Source organism: Mirounga leonina, unplaced genomic scaffold (assembly GCF_011800145.1).
Source record: "Mirounga leonina isolate KUSES-001 unplaced genomic scaffold, KU_Mleo_1.0 Mir_165, whole genome shotgun sequence".
NCBI lineage: Eukaryota > Metazoa > Chordata > Mammalia > Carnivora > Phocidae > Mirounga > Mirounga leonina.
In genome coordinates, this window is record NW_023270415.1 from 12710548 (window position 1) to 12725654 (window position 15107).

Here is a 15107-nt window from a genome sequence, read left to right on the forward strand (position 1 = left end):
CCTCTAGTTGCTAACACTATTTATTTGGCCCATCAGTCCTATAATCCATTGATTCTACTGTCTTTCTACTCTCACACCTCTGGTGGTCCTGCTTCCCTTCTTACCCAGCTTTAATTCTAGCCACTGTAATTAAGTCATTCTAATCACTCCTGCATGCGCCCTCAATCCCCCGCCCCCTCCTTTGCTTCATCACATTCTTGTGGCTAACCCATAAGTAAAATCTGACTACCCACTCCATCCTGCTTGGAGAAGAACACAGAGCTATGCTAACTAATGTCCTGTTAATTTCTTAGACACTAACTTCCAGCTGCTTGACAATTACAATTTATTTCCAGTCCATTCATTTTCCACTGTCCTGTACAACTGTGTTAGACCTTCTTGCTCTTGAAGCATGCAGCACCTTTCTTTCTCTCATATAATAACCTTGGTCTCTATTTCAGAAAATAGAGGCAAGCAGAGGAGCATTTTCACAAGTCTCCATCACCACATAGACCTACCTACCTGTGTTGGGCCCATAAACTCCACCTTTTCCTTGCTACCTGGATGAACTAGGAGATGCTAGCCAAGGCCTGCTCAAGAACACTGCTTCAGCAGTTCTTTTTTCTCCTAGGTGTCATTCATTTTTCCCTTTTTGATTGTCATTTTTCATGACTTACCTTTTCCAGCTTTCAATCCTTTTGTTCCCTTTTAGCAAAAATCCTCAGAAAGAATTGTTTGTATTTTCTATCTCTCGTTTTTCTCCTCCCCTCATTCTTTTTTGAATTCACTCCGACTAGGCTCTCTCCTCCCCATGTGTACATATCCAGCTGCTGCCTCAACATTCTCCTTTCTCTTAGATGATCATTTAACATGATCCAAACAGCTCCTGATTTTTTTCCTGCTACATCTTCGCAAGTGTACCTGTATGCACGCACACACCCTCATACCCATCCTCTCGCCTAGATTTTTCTCCTTAACTTTTTATGTAAGTGATTATAAGTGTATATTGTCTCCCTCCAGTATAAAAGTTAAGTTCATGATAGCACAGTTATCTGTTTTGTTCATTGCTGTATCTCCAGGGCCTGGTACATATAAAGATTCTATATTTAGAATATACTATCTGTCTGGGTAGAAAGCTTCATAAAGTAACATTTAACATTACAGTTCTTGATGGGTACATTTGTTTAATGCTGTTTAATTACATTGTATAGAGATAATTCTAGTTACAGCCCACTAATTCCCACTACCATTTATTTGACTACCTACTAATGGACAGTTTGACAAACACTGGTCTAGAGGCCAGGCCATTTATATGTTGATGCCATCTTCCTGCCTATCTCCCCCACGTCCTTAAACTAGTCATCCTATAAGAAATGACTGAGAGTAGTCATTGTGGGGAAAGGTGGTAGAATCAAAGCATTATTTCTTGTATCTGGCTTCCCACAAATCAGTTAAAAACGCACCTCATTTATTTGGGATTCAGTTTTCTGAGATAACTCTAGTTACCTAAAATAACATTGCCAAGAACTAGGAAGGTAGCTTAGAGGACCTGTGAACATCTAATTTAGAGCTCACAAAGTCTCTGTTACCTGAATAATAAAATGTAAATGTATTTTCTTGACAGGGTGTGGTTATTATGAAAACATTGTTAAAAATCCAGAGAAAGTTAAATTCCCCGTATGACTTGCCTTTGGCCCTCCAGCATCCACTGGTGTGTATGTCGCCGTCTAGAATTTTAAAATGTATTCATAAACAATCACACAAAGCTGTTCTGGTTTGCACTCCCTCCACCGGAGTACTGAAAAAAGTACCTGTTGCTGTTTGTCCTTGCCCTTCGCTGCTGCTTCTGTGTTATTACTCTGTGAAATGGAGAGAGAAAAGTGGGTTTTTTTACTTTCCAGTTCCTGAATTTTTAGTGAGGCTGAGCATTTTTTATATGTTTAAGAACTACTTCTATGTCTTTTCTCTTTGAATTGCCTGTTTTTATCTTTGCTCCTTCTAGTACTAGTTTTTTTGTTTTGTTAGATCCTTTGATGTTTTTCTTTATATCTTTCAGGCCTTATTAAGGAAGGCTCCCCAATACAAAACTTATATAATATTCTCTTAATTATTTTTCCTTTTTTTTTTTTTTGAAAGATTTTATTTATTTTTCAACAGAGAGAGAGACAGCGAGAGAGGGAACACAAGCAGGGGGAGTGGAGAGGGAGAAGCAGGCCTCCTGCCGAGCAGGGAGCCCGATGCAGGGCTCGATCCCAGGACCCTGAGATCATGACCTGAGCCGAAGGCAGACGCTTAACGACTGAGCCACCCAGGCGCCCCTCTTAATTATTTTTCGAATACTATAAATTTGTACCCTGTCTGGTATATGGCCATGTATATGATTTTCTTTAATCCACATATAACATGTGGCCCCATACTATTAATTAAATAAGCCATCTTTCTTTCCTGTTTGAACTATTACCTCTATCCTATGCTAAATCTCCATATGTAAGCAAGCCTGTTAGGGTGCTCTCAAATCTATTCCATTTATGTTTAGGGGTTTTTCTTTTTGTTTTGGGGTTGTTTTTTTTTCACCCTCTATTTCATGAGAAAATATCACAGTGATATTTATAGTAACTGTAGTCTACTTAATTTGTGATGGGCATTTTTCCTTTTCTAAGTTTTCTTGATCATTCTTGTGAATTTGTTCTTCCAAATGAAATTTAGTCTCAGTTTGCCAAAATGCAGAATTTCTAGTGAGGCTTTTAAAGGTTGAGAAGAATTTTATTTATGGGTTAATTTGGAGACAATTTACATTTTTTAGTATATTAAAATCACCTGTTTTTATACACATGTGTTTTCATTTTTTCCAACTTTTTTAATGCCCTTCGGTAAAGTTTTATAATTTTCTTCATACAGACCTTGTGCTTTTTTTAAGTTTATTTTGGTATTTTATAGGTTTCATTACTATTGTGGATAGAGGTTTTTTTCCACCATTATTTTTGTTTACTTAGTTTGCATGCTCTGGGTAGCCTGGTCATATCTGTAAGTCATAATTTTTTCTTTAGGTAACATTTGCACCTTTTAGTTTTGTTCTTGTAATTTGTGACCAAAATCTGTAGAATAATTTACAAGTTGAGGGCATTATAATCATTTTCTCTGTAATTTGAATTCCTCTAGTGGTTTACCTTTAAGTATGGCATGTGCTGTTCATTTTTCATAGAAAATTAGGGGAACTGGGCGCCTGGGGGGCTCAGTTGGTTGAGCGACTGCCTTCGGCTCAGGTCATGATCCTGGAGTCCCAGGATCGAGTCCCACATCGGGCTCCCTGCTCGGCAGGAAGTCTGCTTCTCCCTCTGCCCCTCCCCCCTCTCATGTGCTCTCTCTCATTCTCTCTGAAATAAATAAATAAAATCTTTAAAAAAAAAAAAAGAAAGAAAATTAGGGGAACTACTCTTTAATATCTCGTTTTCCTCTTGTTTCCAGAATTAGGGGAATAAAGTCTTCTTCCCACAAGTCCCTGTTTTGAACCTCTGTAACGTCTAGGTCCTGGAACAAGTCCATATGTTCTCTTGCTGGTCTACCTCTGCTCTCTGCTTTGGCAGCCCCACAATCACCTGGCTCCAATAGGTGGCTCTTTCTCAAACAGGCTGTCATCATTAGTTTATATGAGTGGTGGTTTAGAAATTTTGGTGTACAGTATGGAATAATAATAGCTCACACATACTGAGTACTTACTGTATGCCAAACACTGTTGTGTTTTTGTGTGTAATAACCATTTTAATCTTGAAAAAAATCTTAGGAGATGGGTATCATTAATACCATTTTACGATAAGAAAACTATGACGCAGAAGAGATTTAACAATTTGCCCAAGGTCCCACAGTTAGTAGGTATCGATCATTGAATGCTCAATAAATGGTTACTCTGCAAGGTTTCAAGTTCTTACTATGTAAGGATGATAATGATCTAGAGAGAGGTAAAAAGTGTATGTATTTACATTCAGAGTATTTTGTTCTGGAAGGTTGCAAGTGAATAACATATCTGAAAAAATCAGAATCGCTCCCTAACAATGTCAGGTAAATGAGGCCTTCTTGCATTTGGCTCCACAGACAATTTCTCTGGCAGCCAAATTGGCTGTTAATTGAAAATGTATCTGGGAAGAGAGCCTCAAGGGCATAGAGGATGATGGTTTATCCCTTGAAAAAAAGATAGGGAAAATGGGATTCTCAAGCATATGTATATACTTAAGGAAAAAGATTAAAAAATTTTAATAATGCAGAAGGGAAATAAGGTTTTCAGTTTTTTGTGTGTTACCGAGTCTTACAGGACATTTAGGTTTCAGTATTTTCTTTTGCCACATAGACTACAAAGGTAAAACCCACATTGAGCCCAGTTACAAGTAGGTAAATGAGAAAGAGTTACGGTTCTGAAGCTGAAATCAGATTGTTTTTGTTTTGTTTCAAACAACTTATTACCTTGAATAAAGAGATAAATGTACCAAAATGCAATTGTGGCTAAGTTAAGCAAAAGGGGATATATATTAGAATACCTGGAGTTTTATATAGAACCTACAGAAGAGAGAAGCCTTGGACTTGGAAGTGGGCAGGAATGAAGCATGTGAGGGGCCAGGAAGCAGGAGCTTTTCTGCGCTTTTCATCTGCTGGGACAGAATGCATGCCGGTCACTTGTCATATCTGCGTCCCTGTGCTCAAGATGTCAGTTCCCGAGAAGGAGCATCTGCTTGCCCTTGCTTGCCTTGCCTGTCCAACCTTGGTATCAGTCCAAGGGTCTATTTCTAGTTTTTAGTTGTTGTTGTTGTTTGTCAAATTTGACATTATGCGTTGGGTTGAAGAAATCTTTAATCCCAGTGAACAATACATCATTTTTGGATTATGGTTAAAAGCTCGCCTATGACAATGAAAGGAAAAACAGGATTTCTCTCTCTCGTTTGTGGGTAGAAACAATAGAGTCATGAAAAGGCTCCCACCTACTTAAATGTCTAGCTATGTAGAATTTTGTATATTAGTACATTCCTTTTAAATACTGACACCTCAAAGAACATTTGTATAATATTTAGCCACTGGTTTCTCCCCTCAGCTACTCTCGTTTTCATGTCATTAATGGTAAGCTGATGGGTGGTTGTTTTGTGTGTCTCCCACCCTGCAGCACAGAATACATGTGAATATATGTATGTATGTATTTACATGTATTTGTAATGAATATATAGTTAGGTAGATATAAAAAATGATTTTATATGGCATAATTTTGGAATTTTGCTTTTTTCATTCTAGTACATCATGACTCCTGAGCCTAGTCTCTACCTTTTCTTTATTTCTGAGGCTGAGAAACATACCATTAGTTTTTTGGTATTGACTATGTCCCTAGGATGGAATCAGTATTAAAATGTAGACTAAAACCTTCAAGTTACATATCATGAAAGGACAAATTACCTGTCTGTCCCATCCTCCTGATCATGGTTGGGGGAATTACAGGAGATGCTGAAGTGGAATTCTGACACTGGGCAGTATGCCCTTCCCTGGGCAACTAGAAGCTGTTTTTCTGCCAGGATGACATCTGGTTTCTGAGGACCATGTGTGTCTTCCCTTCACCCTGACTCTGATCTAAATACTGATAGAGCACACTTCAAGCAGTAATGACTTGGTGTAATATATGTGATAGACTTCTTTCAGAATCTCCTTCACAGCTGTGTGCTGTTCTGAAATTATCCTCTTTTCTCCTCCTCCTGTTTTGATGATTGCCTGAGTGCTTTCAAAAAAAGATGATAAATGAAGGGAAAAAGCCTAAGTGGTTAACTTATAAGTGTAAAGTATATACTCCCTTTGACCTACAATTCTGTTTCCTGTAATTTGCCTAAAATCATAATCATTGGCTGAAAAAAGTATGCAGAAAGTTCATTTCCATTTTAACTACTTAGTGAAAATTTGGGAATGACCTGAATTTGTAGCAATAGAGTACCAACTCAGTAAAGTTGGCTTATTATGCAGCCATCAAAAATAATGGCATAGTTTTATATATTTATTGATGTGTAATGAGATTTGTGATATGGAATAATGTTTATGTTATTGACTGAAAAGCAAATTGCAGAACAGCATTTATATGGTCCATTTACATAAATTGTATACTTTTGTGTGTATACATAGAATGTGCTACCTATGGAGCAATGTTTGGAAGTATGTTTAAACAGTGGTTATCTCTCGTGGGTAGATTTGGAGATTTCTTTTCTAGTTGATAACCCACACTGGGAACCAAAACTGTGATGTTGAAGTGCATTTATCCCTTCCAGTGATTTTTATACCACATTAATAGTTTTTAAGAAATTTTAGTATTTGTTACTAATAATTATGGTTCTTGAATCTCATTTCTAGTTGTTTTTATATTATTGAGCCTGTGAAACAGGAAGACCACAGTTTGTTTTCTAACTGTACTAGACTTGAATATCTTAGTATTTTAATTGTGTCTTTACCTTATGCTTTTTAGCACCTCTGCCTTCGATTATATGTTTTCTAAGGATAGGAGCGATATTTGTTAAAGTTTATCTATGTATCACCTGGCATAGTATGTCCTGGAAAAAGACATCCTTTTTAAAAAATCCTTAAATGTGAAATATAGTCCCTCTAGTTTGTGTAACAAATCATTTTTTGTCTGTTCAGGTGTAGAGTTTGGTGCTCGAATGATAACTATTGATGGGAAACAGATAAAACTTCAGATATGGGATACGGTAAGTATAGTAAATACATTGTATGCCCTCAATAAAGTTGTTTTGTGAAAGTATAGTATATGTTTTGTTTTGTTTTAATGTCATTTTATGCCTATTATGGTTTGTTGGATACCAACACCCCTGCAGTCAGGAGATGAAATGTGGTGTCAGAAAAGATTAGGTTATCTTATGCAGCGTTTTTCAACAGGTGTACTGCAGGTGTTGGGTGTTAGTGAACATATCTGAACAAATGCTCAGGCTATGTGGTCTTAAGTGGAAATGCTCTAGAAACTATGTTTTTAAGAAAATAAAGCAGCAGCGTATTTAAAGTACACATATGAGATAAAATAACGAATGTAAACCCTGTAGAGTCACTTGATCTGACAGTTTGTTAATATTAAACGTTTGATTTAAAAATAGAAGTTTGCGAGGCACCTGGGTGGCTCAGTCGGTTAAGCGACTGCCTTCGGCTCAGGTCATGATCCTGGAGTCCCGGGATCGAGTCCCGCATCGGGCTCTCTGCTCGGCGGAGAGTCTGCTTCTCCCTCTGACCCTCCTCCCTCTCGTGCTCTCTGTCTCTCATTCTCTCTCTCAAATAAATAAATAAAATCTTTCTTTTTTTTTTTTAAGATTTTATTTATTGGGTGCCTGGGTGGCTCAGTCGGTTAAGCGTCTGCCTTCAGCTCAGGTCATGATCCCGGGGTCCTGGGATTGAGTCCCTCATCAGGCTCTCAGCTCAGTCAGGAGCCTGCTTCTTCTCTACCTCTGCCAGCCTGCCTGCCTACCACTCCCCCTGCCTGTGCACGCTTGTGCTCGCACTCTCACACACTCTCTCTCTCTCAAATAAAATTTTTTTAAAAAAATTAAAAATGAAAAGTTTGATTTAGTCCCAACCACTTGAAGCCACCTTGCTTCTCGCACTTACAGTCACTGAGTGCCTGTTCCATTCCCTGCCAGGCTGTATGGCCTTTTGTTTTTTCGGATAGAGAGAGCACAAGCCAGAGGGCAGTGGGGGAGGGAGAAGCAGGGAGCCCGATGCGGGGCTCGATCCCAGGACCTGAGCCAAAGGCAGCGCTTAACTGACTGAGCCACCCAGGCGCCCCCATGCACTACGGCTTCTGATCACAGTTTGTCATCTGAACCACAGAACAGGATTTGAGCGACTGTTTTCTCTATTCTCCCAACTTAAATTCATAAAAGAGAAGTTACTTTATTACATACAATGGATGCCTTAAGGTAGTGGTTCTGACTTTTTGGTCTCAGAATCCCTTTCTTTATGCTTTTAAAAATTAACGAGCACCCCAAAGGGCCTTTGCTTATGTGCCTTATAGCTATCAGTATTTACCTTAGTAGAAATCAAAATTGAGAAACTTTTTTTTTTTTTTTTAGAGAGGGATAGGGAGAAAGGCTGGGGGAGGGGCAGAGGAGGAGGGAGAGAGAATCTCAAGCAGGCTCTCTGCCCAGTGCAGACATTTAAAAATAACCATAATGGGGCATCTGGATGGCTCAGTAAGTTAAGCGTCTGCCATTGGCTCAGATCATGATCCCAGGGTTCTGGCATCGAGTCCCTCGTCGGGCTCCCTGCTCATCGGGGAATCTGCTAACCCCCTCTCACTCTGTCCCTCCCCACTTTGCCGTGCACACTCGTGCTCGTTCTCTCTCTCTCAAATAAAATCTTTTAAAAAATAAGCATAATAAACTCATATGTTAGGATAAGCAAAGCAGTTTTTATGGGAATTGACTGTGTTTTTCCAAAACAAAAAATTGACTTTTTCGAAAACAAAACTTTTATTTTTCTAGTGAGAAGTGTTGGTTTGTTACATTTTGAAAAATCTCTTCACTGTCTACTTAACAGAAAACAGCTTAGATTCTCATATCTGCTTCTTCCTTGAGGCTTATGTGTGTTTAGTTGGAGTGTAGAAGAAAATACACCCTCACACAAATAGGTAGTTGGGAAACAGAGGACCTCGTGGACCCTTAAAGACTCAGGGACTCCGAGGGGTCCTGGGATCACACTTTGAGAACCACTGCTGTAGGGCAATTAAGATTTTATTCTTCACGGATCCCCAGTTGAGAAAGATCAAAAAAGGTCACCTGTTAGGACAAAGAGCATATTCTCTAAACTATTAAATGAAATATAAAATATGGGGAATTTTGGGGCACCTGGGTGCCTTCAGCTCAGGTCATGATCCCAAGGTCCTGGTTATCGAGCCCCACATCAGGCTCCCTGCTCAGCCAGGAGCCTGCTTCTCCCTCTCCCTCTGCCCTTCCCCCTTGTGATATCTCTCTCTCTCTGTGTCAAAGAAATAAAATCTAAAAAATAAATAAATTTAAAAAGTAAAATATGGGGAATTTTATCATTATATACCCGTTGTTTTTTTTTTTCTCTTGTCACTCAGTCTTGGTTTCTTACCTGTCACCTATAATAATTACTGAAGGAAGCAACCTTGGAGAATATTCAGTCTCACAGACTTGATTCTCAAGAAGACCAAGAAAGTTGCTGCAGGCTGTCGTGAGACCGAGGTTTCCTTACCCTTTCTGCGTATCACATAATCGTCCCTGAAATGGAAAATCCTACATCTCTATCTTGCTCTGTCCCAGAGTTATACATTGGACTCTAGGTTCTTGTGGTTTCTCACCTCTTCTTTTTAAGTGGAGATTTATGCTTTTACTGTTTCTTAGGGTCCCTCCCTGACCCCGAGCCTGTAGTGTCTCATAACCTTTTTGATTTATATTCTCTCAGGCAACATGATTTCAAAACTGCATGGAAAAGAGAAAAATGAAATATGCAAAGTCCCTTCCTCCCTAGAGATTTAAAATTAATGCTCTCCAGCCAAAAGGAAGTATTTTCTACTTCTATATTAAAAGAGTTTACTCTTCTTTTTCAGAACTGATTGTTTTGCATAAGCTAGGTTGCTTTTTTACCTAATAAACCAACCAGTACAGTGAAGTGTGAACCAGACTACTTGCTATTCTATAATAAACACGTTTTTCATACCTTGTACTGTGCATGAATACTTGCTTTACTCGAAATACTTCACTCCCTTTTTCCATTTAAGACCAGCTCAGATGTCAACTGTTGTGGAGCCTTTCTGACACCCATGGGTTAGCTGAGTCTCCCCATAGTATTTTATGCATATTTTTGTTGGAGCTCTGACCCTGCTGTTACTATAGTTGTTTGTTTACCCTCCTCAGAATAAGCATGAGGGAAAGGACCATCTGTATTGTACTCAGCTTTGTGTCTACATTCATAGATTGTTGACTGATAAAATGTTTGGTAGATTTTATTGAATGAATGAGTAAAGCATCTCATTCTAAGCAGCTGGTAGGATCATTGGATATGTTCAAGAGACATCATTACTGGGGTGCCTGGGTGGCTCAGTCGTTGAGCGTCTGCCTTCGGCCCAGTCATGATCCTGGGGTCCTGGGGTCGAGTCCTGCATCGGGCTCCCTGCTCGGCGGGAAGCCGCCTTCTCCCTCTCCCACCCTCTTGGTGTGTCTCTCTGTCAAATAAATAAATAAAATCTTAAAAAAAAAAAGACATCATTACTAAAGTACATAGTTCCAGAGGGAAGATTGATACTGTAATGAAAAGTATGTGACATTAGAGGCACAAACGACTTCATTGTAGTTTATTCTAGTGTATTCAGTCATTCTTCTATCCCTAAGGTGTTCTATTAAATAATCCCCTGCCCTCCAATTTTTGAAACTTGAACAAGTCATTCATTCCCCCAGTTGTTTCTTTTATAGATTAACTAGTCCTGCCTCCTCCCCCCCTTAGCTTATGAGTTGATTATTTTATACTGCAGTGATCTTTCAGAAGAAATCTGTAGTAATTACTTATTTTGGACCAGTATGAACGGGAAATAGAGAAGAAAAAAAACAAACAAACCTTGCTCACATTTCCTCTGTAAAGGCAGAGGAAGTCTTCTCTCGATCTAAAAGAGAAGACTAGTACCTTTGAAGACATCATGACTCCCAAAAAAGAATTCCGGGGCTTCCACATGGAGGGTGCTAGGAACACAGTAGCCTGTTTCAGATTTTAAACAATGTTCAAACAACTCTGTTTATTTACTTTTGAAAATTGCTTCTTGAGTCTCTGCCTTAGAGGTTTGCCTCTTACTGTCCATGGTTTTCTTCTTACTTTCACCTAACTTCCAAAACTCTCTAATAGACATTATCTGACACACATTAAGGTTGGTTCCACATTTAGTTTTATATCTGAATGGAACACGGTTTCCCATATCATCAAATGTCTATACCTTTGGATAGGAAACTACATTTTTAGTAGCAAGGATCATGTCTTTTTCTGGCCCAGGACATTTACAAAACCATCCTAGGATCCTTCAGACAAAAATTTGCCAAATATTATTGTTTCATCAGCCTTAAAAAAATGATTTTTTTCCCCCCAGTGACTAAGTCCCAGTATCTTGGGATGTTTGTCATCCACTGTATATCCATTTCCATTCACAAAAAGTAAAAATAAGTTTTCCTTGCAAGATTTCCACATCCACCATCCAGCATCTTTGCTTTGTTTTGAAAATAGTAAGTATAGTTGCCAGCAGATCCTCCCCAGAGGCCTTGCTGCAAGCTGTGGTAACAGTTTATCAATGCCTCCCATAAAGCACTTTCCTTTGGCCCTGTGTAACTTTTTTTCTTTGGTCGAAAGTCAAATGTGTGATATTTATTCTTAGTCTCTGTCAGGGTGAGTCAAAGAAGAAAACAAGTTGCACCCAGTTCTTCCTCCTTGACTGATGGAACGAGGGCCTAAGAAGTCCATTCTCACTCTTAGACCCTCATCCAGCCTTTCCCCGCCTTTTTTTATTACTCTTTTTGTTTTTTGTCAGATTTTCAGTTGCCTTCCTAGTATATCCAAATAAATTTTATTCTCTCCCCCCAGATTTATAGTATGGATGGTTTTTTTTTTTTAAGATTTTTTTTTTTTTTAATTTATTTGAGACAGAGAGAATGAGAGACAGAGGGCATGAGAGGGAGGAGGGTCAGAGGGAGAAGCAGACTCCCTGCTGAGCAGGGAGCCCGATGCGGGACTCGATCCCGGGACTCCAGGATCATGACCTGAGCCGAAGGCAGTCGCTTAACCAACTGAGCCACCCAGGCGCCCCAGTATGGATGTTTTAAGTCCATGTTTCTGCTCAACTTCCCTCAAAATATTTTAGATTTACCAATATTTCCCCCCTCAAATGAGACATTGGAACTGTATAAAAATAGTTGTGTGCGACCTATATGCTGAAAGTACCTTCTCAGCAAATCACAGGCATTTTTTTGGTCCTTTGTAAAATGTATCCATTTATACCCAACTTCTTACCCCAAACAATGAGTGTTTTTATATATCAGTGGGGTGCTAAGGATGGCTGACCAGAATTCAGTGTGACCAGGGAAAGGGCCTGGAACCAAGCACCAGGACCCAGTTCCACCTCTGCCACTCCTTTCCACTCCCAGCCCCACAAGCCCAGGGGTGGAGAGGCTTTGCCTCCTGCGGCAGCTTCTCTTGAACAACTACAGGGACGGGAAACTATCTTAGACATTTCATTCTACAAGAATGTTTACTTCCCACCTGTAGTCTCCAGTTTCTCTTATTACGGCAGTGTTAAAAGAATCTGAAATCCTTTCTTTTTCAAAGTAAATATGCTTAATTTTTTAAAGAATTTAAAATCGCTGTTCTTTCTAGATATTAACAATCCTGTTTCTCTTCTCAGGGTGATCCACTTTTGTTTCTGCAGGAGACTCCCTTAGAAAGCCTAGACTTAAATAGTCCAGGTTGACTTTTTATCTTGCTGTGGACCCAGGCAGCCTAAAAATCACTTTGACTTTTACTAATGTTATTGTCATCCAAAAGAGAAGTCTTGTTCATGTGTGTTCATTTCAAAATCTTTTTTCCTGAATGATAGCAGTTACTTGATTATAGGTCTAGATTTTTAAGTTGAATCTTTAGTAAAAAGTACCCAAGATTTTATTCTTGGGCACTGGACAACTTACTTGGCTACTTAGAAGTCCTTTTCTTCTTTTTGGTTCTTGGCTGGGTTCTTTGTAGCTGGAATTGTTAGATAAATCATCAACAATGAAAGTAGAGGTATTATCTAATACTGATTCTCACAGATTTTGATTTTCTAACTTTATTGGCCCTTTGGGATCAGTCAGGATAACATAATGTGAGTGCCTACTGTATATACTTGAGTATTCTGAGTTAGGCTATCCCTCAAAGAGAACTAAAGAGGAAACAAGACCAGCATTTGAGCAGCGTGTACCTTTTATATAATCAATAGTACTAGAACCAAATGATCACATGGAAGTGCTCTTGGGTTTGTGAGGAGAAATGGGTAACTATGGGCTATAGTAGGCAAGCTTCCTAGCTTTGTGAGAGAATCAGGGAGTTTGAACAGGTCCTCAAGGAGAAGGGAAATTGGGTAGGTGGAGGAAAATAGTTTCTCAGGCAGAGTTACAAAAGCCCAAAAGCAGGAATATTCAGAGTACGGGCAGGATATCAGTAGGAAAACAGATTGGCTTTATGAACAAGACTTTTATTAAAGAAGATAAGGTTCTAGAGAAACAAATAGCAGATTCCCAAGAGCTTAAGACTTAAAACCAGGGTATTTAGAAATATCTGAGCAGTAGCTCACTGTGTATAAAGTTGTATGTTATGGAGGTAACAGGAGAGGAAGAGGAGTTAAATTCCCAGCCGGGTTACCACAAAAATTGTTGGCAAGAGAAAGACTCAGGCAAATGGGGAAGTGAAATTGGGGGATCTTTATTAGGCAGTTGGAAATCACTTTTAAAGGTACAGGCTAGGGGTGCCTGGCTGGCTTAGTCAGTAGAGCATGCTACTCTTGATCTTGGGGCCATGAGTTCGAGTCCCACGTTAGGTTGACTTAACTGGGCAAGATTTGTTTCAAGGCTATCAATACCATTAACAGAGAGACTAGGCCAGTGTGTGGGGTGTGTTTCTTACCAGGCAGGTCTCAAGAATTCAGAAACTACTCTGAATACTGATCTTTGCTTATTTTACAGTAATCATAGATTTTAAGATGCATGGTTATGTTCATAGACCTTACTTGGAATGTTTGATTTTTATTTGCTCGAGTATTTGCTTAATTTGTAATGGTAGGCAAAACCAGATTGAATGGATTCAGTATAAAGTGATCCATTATATACAGTATTTTCATATTATAACATGTTCTTGGTAAAGCAATACAGGAAGAATGAGAATGGTGTATAGACATGTGCTTTTCTCCTTTTTAAAAATCTGTTTTCCCAGGACGCCTGGGTGGCTCAATCGGTTAAGCGTCTGCCTTCAGCTCAGGTCATGATCCCAGGGTACTGGGATCGAGTCCCGCATTGGGCTCCTTGCTCAGCGGAGAGCCTGCTTCTCCCTCTGCTTGCTGCTCCCCCTGCTTGTGCACTCTCTCTCTCTGACAAATAAATAAATAAAATATTAAAAAGAAATAATAAAAATGTGTTCCCTTTTACTGTTTTTATCTGAGCTATAAACACAGAAGTTTTAAATCTTACAGTGGTGTTCCTCTTGACAGTGTATTCATTTTAACTCATTTCACAAAATGTCCCTGCAAGATTGTTTTAAAGGACTTTTGCCTTTTCTCAATATTTAGAGCTCTAAACCTGATGATTAACTAAAGAAAAAATTACCTTTTTTGTATTACCAAGACTCCTTAGTTGGTATATGTAATTCCCAGTGAAATAAATCTCTTAAAAATGTAGTCCTTAGTTTTCCCGGGCTAAGCAATTAAAGAAATTCCCATAATGCTTATATTTTGAACTTGGATTCATTAAAAGAACTTTTTGGAAAGATACATCTCAATAAATTATATAAAAATAATTTTAATGAAATGTCGTGCTTCCAACTAGTATCATCTAATGTTTTAACCTCAAACTATGAAATGAGTTGGTTATTTGTACAGTTCTTTTGTGTGATGGCTTTCTCAGTTTTTCGTTTAGCCTAAGACATTATTTGAATGTGCCCGAATTGCTTGCAAGTTACCAAGAGAGGGCCTAAGCTTTAGTTTCCACTTAAGAGAAGTTATTTTTACTGTATCTTAGCATGTTAGTATTTACTGATGTCCACTTATTTAGGTGGGATGGGAGTAATGACCATTTTGTGCACTTGATTAAGACATTAGGATTCATTCTTTCATTGGAAAGGCTTTCTCTGCATGCCTGCCGTGTGCCATACCCAGTGCTAGGCGCTGGGGTGGGGGGTATGGGAGGGAGAGGAGAGGGTATGTTGCCAGGGCCAAGAAGAACAAGGAAGTACAGTGTGGAGTGTTAGAACAAGGCAGAACTTGGTCTGTGTGAGTTCTGAGGGGTGGAAGGGCTTTGTAGTTACACTGAAAGATCAAAATTCAGCATACAAATATGAATGTTTTCCAGGTTAGTGGATTTGAATACAAAAATTGT

At 39.0% G+C, this 15107-nt stretch overlaps 1 protein-coding gene across 2 annotated transcripts in view; it reads left to right on the forward strand.

Moving 5' to 3' along the window:
- Positions 1-15107, forward strand: part of RAB2A (RAB2A, member RAS oncogene family) — a 94395-nt gene that overhangs the window by 37598 nt on the left and 41690 nt on the right. For both annotated transcript variants that reach the window (XM_035011210.1, XM_035011211.1), the window contains exon 3: positions 6631-6698. In XM_035011210.1, coding sequence (XP_034867101.1) covers positions 6631-6698 — 68 coding nt within the window. The remainder of the gene's footprint in view (positions 1-6630; positions 6699-15107) is intronic.